Source organism: Cynocephalus volans, chromosome 2, assembly GCF_027409185.1.
Source record: "Cynocephalus volans isolate mCynVol1 chromosome 2, mCynVol1.pri, whole genome shotgun sequence".
Lineage (NCBI taxonomy): Eukaryota > Metazoa > Chordata > Mammalia > Dermoptera > Cynocephalidae > Cynocephalus > Cynocephalus volans.
This window is the reverse complement of record NC_084461.1, coordinates 124582532-124590539: the sequence shown is the minus strand read 5'-3', so window position 1 is coordinate 124590539 and position 8008 is coordinate 124582532. Positions and strand designations below refer to the sequence as shown.

General features: G+C 47.3%; 2 protein-coding genes across 2 annotated transcripts; both read right to left on the bottom strand.

Moving 5' to 3' along the window:
* Positions 1 to 214: 214 nt before the first annotated feature.
* Positions 215 to 2637, bottom strand: LOC134369244 (protocadherin beta-15-like). The gene has a single exon (XM_063085521.1). It carries the CDS (start codon positions 2597 to 2599, stop codon positions 215 to 217), a length of 2385 nt encoding a protein of 794 aa, XP_062941591.1. The 5' UTR covers positions 2600 to 2637.
* Positions 2638 to 5376: 2739 nt separating this feature from the next.
* Positions 5377 to 7755, bottom strand: LOC134369235 (protocadherin beta-15-like). Its single transcript, XM_063085487.1, has one exon. It carries the CDS (start codon positions 7753 to 7755, stop codon positions 5377 to 5379), a length of 2379 nt encoding a protein of 792 aa, XP_062941557.1.
* Positions 7756 to 8008: the final 253 nt, after the last annotated feature.

The following is an 8008-nucleotide window of genomic DNA, read 5'->3' as shown; positions in this document are numbered from 1 at the left end:
CCTGATATGAAATATATAATAATAATTTTAAAAAATAGTTACATGACAGCCAACCCAATGAAACAAAGAGTAACATTACTAAAGAAAAGAGGAGGGAGGGAGGGTGGGAAGTAGGGAGAGAGAGAGAGAAAATACAATTACAGATAACTATAGTGTTAAAAAATAAAAACTGAAAAGTAAAGCAAACGAAATAAATACAGCCAGTGGAAAAATTTCAGAAACTTAAATTACTCTGGAAAGTTGGATTACCTTCTAATTTCCTCCCAGAGTCCTGACCCAGAATACTAGGGAAGATAGGTTTCAAGAATTTGAACTCATTACTCTCTGAGCCTCCCATCAGACACACCTCATACTGGTAGCTCTGGGACAGGGTCCCCGTGCCGCTGACGTCCACCAGGTGGCCCGGAAAGCGGCCCCCAGGCACCGAGCAGCGGCCCTCCGAGGCCGCCCTGCGCCTCCTGCACAGCCGCACCGCCACCAACAGGAGCACCGAGAACAGGAAGAGCGAGGTGACCGAGGCCAGCGCGATGACCAAGTAGACGGTGAGCGAGTCGGCCTGCGCCCGCTCCGGCGCCGCTTCCGGCAGCGGCAGGTAGGGCTGGGAGAAGCCGTCCACCAGCAGCACGTGCAGCGTGACGGTGGCCGACAGCGGCGGCTCGCCATTGTCCTTGACCAGCACCAGCAGTCTGTGCCTGGCCGCGTCGCGCTCGCTCAGCAGCCGGGCCGTGCGCACCTCGCCGTTGTGCGCCCACACGCCGAACAGCCCGGGCTCCGTGGCCTTGAGCAGCTGGTACGACAGCCAGGCGTTCTGGCCCGAGTCGCCATCCACCGCCACCACCTTGGTCACCAGGGAGCCCGCCTCGGCCTGCCTGGGCAGCAGCTCGGTGCAGGGCGCAGAGCCGTTCTGCAGCGGGTACAGCACGAAGGGCGCGTTGTCGTTGTCGTCCACCAGCACCACGCGCACCAGCGCGTCGCTGCTCAGCGCGGGGGAGCCTCTGTCTGCCGCGCCCACGCGGAACTCGAACGCCCGCAGGGCCTCGTAGTCCAGCGACCGCAGGGCGAACAGGTGTCCGCTGTCCGCGTTGATGGACACCAGGGAGGCGAGGGCCAGGTGCGGGTCGTGGGTCGGCAGCAGCGAGTAGGTGACCTGGGCGTTGGTGCCCGAGTCTCTGTCTGTGGCGCTGACGCTGCCGATGTGCAGGGCGGGGCTGTTGTTCTCGCGGACGAACAGGGTGTAGGAGCTTTGTGTGAAGGCAGGGGCGTTGTCGTTGACGTCGGAGACCTGCACGGTTATGGTGTGCTCGGTTTTGAGCCTGGGTGTCCCCAAGTCGGTGACGGTGATGGTGATGTTGTACTCGGCTGTCGTCTCTCTATCCAGTGCTCCTTCTGTTACCAGCCTGTAGTAATTCTCAACGGAAGGTTTCAGCACAAACGGAATATCATCCTGAATGGAACAAACCATTCTTCCATTTTCCCCAGAATCTCGGTCTCTAATCCTAAAGAGGGCCACTTCTGTCTCGGGAGAATTTTCGGTAATTGGGCTGGTAAGTGACGAAATAGTTAGTTCTGGAGAGTTATCATTAACATCCAGCACCTTAATAGAAACACTGCATTTCCCAGAAAGTCCCCCGCCATCAGACGCCTCTATATCTAGCTCAAATGCAGATATTGTCTCAAAATCTAGTTTTTCAATTAATCGAATTTCTCCTGAAACGCTGCTTAGCTCAAAAGTTTTACTTATCTCCTGAGAACTGTAAAAAAGTGAGTATGATATCTCTCCATTTGTCCCAGTGTCTAAATCCCTAGCGGAGACCTTGACAATTAGGGAGCCTACGGGGCTGCTCTCTGGGACCTGCGCCTCATAGAGCATCTGCGCAAACTCGGGGGCGTTGTCATTGACGTCCAAGACCAAGATGCGAATCTGGACCGTGCCAGATCGGTGTGGTGAGCCGCCATCCAGCGCTGTCAGGGTTAATCTGAGCTCCGCCTGCTCCTCGCGATCCAGCTCTTTGTCCAGTACCAGCTCTGGGTATTTCCTGCCGTCTTCCCGGTTATGGGTGGAAACGTGGAAATGAGAGTTGGGACCAATATTGTAGTTTTGAACGTTGTTGTTGCCCACGTCCAAGTCCTGGGCTTTTTTCAGAGGAAACACGCTCCCAGGAGGGCTGTTCTCTGGGATTTTAAGAGTCATTTCTCTTTCAGGAAACTCAGGAGAATGATCGTTTATATCTCTAACCAATAGCTCCGCTCGAAATACTTCCGTTGTTTTTTTCAGTAACACTTGGAAATGCATTACACAGGGATCGGTGGGGCCGCAGAGTTCCTCCCGGTCCAGTTTCTCATTTAATATCAGCTCTCCGGTCTGCAGGTCAAGCTGCAAGAGTGGCTTGTTATCCTCAGAGACCACTCGGGCTCCCCGCGCAGCTAGGTCCCTTACTCCCAGCCCTAGGTCCTTGGCCAGGTTGGCCACAAAAGAGCCGCTCTCTGTTTCCTCCATCACATAATAGCGATGGGGTTCCCAGCCCGCCTGAACCCCCATTAAGAGAAGGAGAATCAAGACTTGCCTTTGTTTAGGAAAGCGCCCCTCTCCGGCCTCCATCTTTACTTCTGCACGCCTTCCCAGGAATAGAGGCCAGAAGTACCTCAGGGAACGATGGGACTGAGACAGTGATCAATCTGTCGGTTGGTAGCCTGTCCAGAAATGTAGGTGAGTAGCATTCTCCGGAGACTTACTGATCCGAGCTCTGTCTGCAGACTTTTCACTTCAGCTGAAAGAGGTCTGAAGAAGAGTTCGTAGCATTTCATGGGTTCTTTTTTGAAGCCTTAGCCTGCAGCGCCACCATGCGTTTTTACTTCGAAACGAATTGCAACGTTTGTGCTATTTTCTCTTTCTGTTCTACTACTATGAGTTTGGAGATTGTTTTAGGGAGATAATGTAATCACAAAACCATGAAATTATAATTATTCATTCCTTCACTAAAGAAGTATTATTGATCTCTACGTGCCAGGTTCTGCAATACATTAATAAACAACCCAGACATGGTCCCCCTTCTAGAACCTGTAGTCTGGGCGGGGTGCTTTGAGAGAAATCGAGAAGTAAAAGAAAAGATAATAGTGATCAGTCAACTTGTAAAAATAATAATGTAGAGCCATGTGATTTCTTAAAATTCTCTCAGCAGAAAGTATTAATTTCTCTAGATTTCTTTCAAACTCTAAGCAGCCTGTGTACCAGAATTGTGGTACCCACCAGCTCAATTACATCAAGGAAAAAGCCACAAGTTCATTCCAGTTTGATAACCTCTCTACATAATGTTGGAGAGTTATGATCTTATAAAATTTTCAAACTATGGGAAAATGCACATGAAAGTACTTTCTATATCTTACTCTGTTTTTTCTCCCTAGCATTTATTACCATCTGATATAGCATAGATATACATATTTGTTTCTTTTCTGTTACATCTGAATGTTACAACTTTATTAACTGCTACATCCCCAACATCTAAAATAATCCCTGGTATGTAGTAGATCTCAACAAATATTTTTTGAATGGATTCATTAATAAATAACGAATTTAAAAATTCTGACAAATGGATTCTCCTCTTACTGTAGATGTCACCTCTTTTGTTGGGATGCCAGTTCATTATATAAGCTAGACAAACAAGACAGCATGTTCACAACTATTTTCTATGCCTTTTTGAATAGTAATTTGAAATAACTTAGAATGATCTAAAATATCTTTTTCATTAAATGGCAAAATATCCTGGCTCACCCTAAACAAAGGGATACATTATAAAAAGAAAGAACATAACAAGGTAATGATGATCCTACAAATAAGAAACACATCTCTTTTGGACACACATTTTACATTGTCAATGTTATTTCACACTAATTCTATTCACTAATAATATTCAAAAGTTATTTTTTATATAGTAGAATTTTCTAAGAATTTCTATTAAACACTCCAAAGGCAGTACTATTGGAAAGCTCCTTCAATTCTTCTCAAAATTATATATTCTAGCAAAAACTTGTGCATGTCCCTTACAGACTACCAATATTTTACAACCTTTTGATCTTAAATATTATTACATTAATATGAAAAGCCACAATAAAAAAACTCAAAATTGATAGTAAGGTCTCCTTGCCAATCATGCAAGAATATCTAAACATGGTTTTAACAATAGGAAAATAGCCTCACTTGGCTATCTTAATTAGAGGAAAAATTATTAATAGAGCACTTATTTGTTTCCAAAAACCCAAGGGAGAAAGCAGACTTGGGAGGAACTGGAAAATCTACAACAAGGTCCCTCTTTTGGCATCTCTTTCCTTCTTGTCTCTCAGTGGATTGACTTTCTGTACTTTTTTTCATGTATTCAGTCAAACATGACATCATCTTGTTAAGCCCTTAATAGAAAAACTATATTAGAACTGGTTTTTGAAGGTGTGTGTGTGTGTGTGTGTGTGTGTGTGTGTGTGTGTGATGTCTGGTTGGTGTGGGGATCCAAACTCTTGACCTTGATGTTGTAACAACTAGTTCGAACCAACTGAGTGAACTAGCCAGCCCTAAAACCTTTTTTTTTTTTTTTTTTTTTTAAGAGAATCAGTTGGCACAGCTTGGATCAGCAATATCTACCACCTTGTTTAATTGTCCAAAATCACAGAGGGAGGTGGGTCATATAAACTAAACATGGATGCAACAGTACACCTCTGCTAAAGAGAAGTTTCCAGAAAAAGATAAGGTGGGCTAGATAGACACGACAAAGGATATCTATTGTTATTTTTAAATTTTTGAGATAATTTAATAATCTTTCAATAGTATTGATGCATACTATATACTGAAGGTTGATACAAAGAGCAGAAAAACCTTTAAGTAGGGGAGGAATTGTAGTCTTTCCTATTTAATACTACTGAGAAAAAAACCATGCGATTTTTGCAGACATTTCTTCATTAAAAATTCAAGACAGGTAAGCATAATATCAGATTAAACAAAAGATGTACTAAGAATTCATTATATTTGTATCATGCTTGTTTTCTAAACATAAAACATTTAGAAAAAGTGGACAACAATCAAACAGAGAATGGAGCTGAGGACATCTTCAAATCAATAGAATTTGATGTTGAAATTTGCTTTTAAAACAAATAATTGAGACTTTTTAGTAATGAGTTAAACTGAAGGTTCTATTGTACCCATAAAGTAAAAATAATAAAAGGAGACTAAATATGAGGATATACCTAAAGAAAATTTCTAATCTGCTTGCCTAGGAAAATAAGATCAGCAAACAACTAAGTAATTCTATATGGACCAAAGAATATAGTGGAGACAGAGTATTTAGAAAAAACTAACCTTTATCCTGAATGCTCTGAAAAATCGACAGATTCCTAATTGAATCCACAGCCATTAGCAAAGTTGGGATTTATCTCTACAATATCCATAGCCCCCTGATGGTTGGGTGTAACGGACTTCAGAAACTTGAACTCGCTGGTCCCTGACTCTCCCATCAGACACACCTCATACTGGTAGCTCTGGGACAGGGTCCCCGTACCGCTGACGTCCACCAGGTGGCCCGGAAAGCGGCCCCCAGGCACCGAGCAGCGGCCCTCCGAGGCCGCCCTGCGCCTCCTGCACAGCCGCACCGCCACCAACAGGAGCACCGAGAACAGGAAGAGCGAGGTGACCGAGGCCAGCGCGATGACCAAGTAGACGGTGAGCGAGTCGGCCTGCGCCCGCTCCGGCGCCGCTTCCGGCAGCGGCAGGTAGGGCTGGGAGAAGCCGTCCACCAGCAGCACGTGCAGCGTGACGGTGGCCGACAGCGGCGGCTCGCCATTGTCCTTGACCAGCACCAGCAGTCTGTGCCTGGCCGCGTCGCGCTCGCTCAGCAGCCGGGCCGTGCGCACCTCGCCGTTGTGCGCCCACACGCCGAACAGCCCGGGCTCCGTGGCCTTGAGCAGCTGGTACGACAGCCAGGCGTTCTGGCCCGAGTCGCCGTCCACCGCCACCACCTTGGTCACCAGGGAGCCCGCCTCGGCCTGCCTGGGCAGCAGCTCGGTGCAGGGCGCAGAGCCGTTCTGCAGCGGGTACAGCACGAAGGGCGCGTTGTCGTTGTCGTCCACCAGCACCACGCGCACCAGCGCGTCGCTGCTCAGCGCGGGGGAGCCTCTGTCTGCCGCGCCCACGCGGAACTCGAACGCCCGCAGGGCCTCGTAGTCCAGCGACCGCAGGGCGAACAGGTGTCCGCTGTCCGCGTTGATGGACACCAGGGAGGCGAGGGCCAGGTGCGGGTCGTGGGTCGGCAGCAGCGAGTAGGTGACCTGGGCGTTGGTGCCCGAGTCTCTGTCTGTGGCGCTGACGCTGCCGATGTGCAGGGCGGGGCTGTTGTTCTCGCGGACGAACAGGGTGTAGGAGCTTTGTGTGAAGGCAGGGGCGTTGTCGTTGACGTCGGAGACCTGCACGGTTATGCTGTGCTCGGTTTTGAGCCTGGGCGTCCCCAAGTCGGTGACGGTGATGGTGATGTTGTACTCGGCTGTCGTCTCTCTATCCAGTGCTCCTTCTGTTACCAGCCTGTAGTAATTCTCAACGGAAGGTTTCAGCACAAACGGAATATCATCCTGAATGGAACAAACCATTCTTCCATTTTCCCCAGAATCTCGGTCTTGAATACTGAAAAGAGCTACCGTGGTCTCGGGGGAATTTTCCGGTACCAGGCTTGCAAATGAAGCCACGGTCAGTTCTGGAGCGTTGTCATTAATATCTACTACGTGTATTATGACAGTGCATTTTCCAGAAAGACCTGCCCCATCTGAGGCTTTAATATCCACTTCATATGACATAATTTTTTCAAAATCTAATTTCCTAATTATTCTAATATCTCCCGTGAGTTCATTAACTGCAAATGTCTTGGAAATCTCTTCATCACCGTAAAAAAATGAGTAGACTATTTCACCATTTATTCCCATGTCCAAATCTTTAGCGGAAACAGTGGCAACAAGGGATCCGAGGGGGCTGTTTTCTGGGATCTGCACGTGATATAGTGGCTGCACAAACTCAGGGGCGTTGTCATTGATGTCTAAAACATCAATGCGGACCAGGGCAGTGCCATTTTGGGGAGGAGCTCCACCATCTACGGCCATGAGAGTTAACCTGAGCTCTGTCTGCTCCTCACGATCCAGGGCTTTGTCCAGAACCAGCTCCGGATATTTTCTGCCCTCACCGCCATTGCGAGTGAGAACGTGGAAGTGGGAGTTGGGGTAGATGGTGTAGTTTCGAATGTTATTGATGCCTACATCCAAATCTTGAGCATTTTTCAATGGAAACACAGTTCCCGGAACAGTATTTTCCATGATTTTCAAAATCATTTCTGCTTCTGGGAACACAGGAGAATTGTCATTTATATCAGTGACCAAAAGTTTAAACCTGTAAACCTCCAGAGGTTCTTCCAGTAACACCTGGAATTGGAGCACACAAGGCTCAGTGGGGCCACACAGTTCCTCCCGATCCAGTTTCTCATTTACTTGCAAATCTCCGGTCTGAAGGTTCAGCTGAAAATGTTTTTTGTTATCGTTAAAAATGACCCGAGCCTTCCGCCAGGACAGCTCTTTTACCCCTAGCCCTAGGTCCTTTGCTAGATTGGCCACAAAAGAACCGCTCTCTGTTTCTTCTGCTACAGTGTAACCTTTCTGCTCTGCGTAGGTCTGAGCCAGCAAAACAAAGAGAAGCAGAACTTGCCTTAGTCTAGGAAAGCGCTCCTCTTCAACATCCATTTCTCCAATACAAAAAGCCTTTAAGGTCCGGATGCCTGTTTTGGGTCCTGTTTTGGATGCCATACAATCTGCCCTGGGAATCAATTCTCACCGCAATGCAATTTTAGGCTAAGAAAGCCTCTTCTCTTAGCTAGATCTGTATATGACTGCCAGAACAGTAACAATCCGCAGGTCTGTTTCTCCGCAGCCTTAGCTTACAGCGCCACCACGCGTTGTACTTAAACCCAATTTATTAAATATGCTACAAAACGTG

Bases quoted from the DNA above. Each gene is read 5' to 3' on its own strand.
- LOC134369244 (XM_063085521.1), bottom strand. From the start codon at position 2,599: ATGGAGGCCGGAGAGGGGCGCTTTCCTAAACAAAGGCAAGTCTTGATT.
- LOC134369235 (XM_063085487.1), bottom strand. From the start codon at position 7,755: ATGGATGTTGAAGAGGAGCGCTTTCCTAGACTAAGGCAAGTTCTGCTT.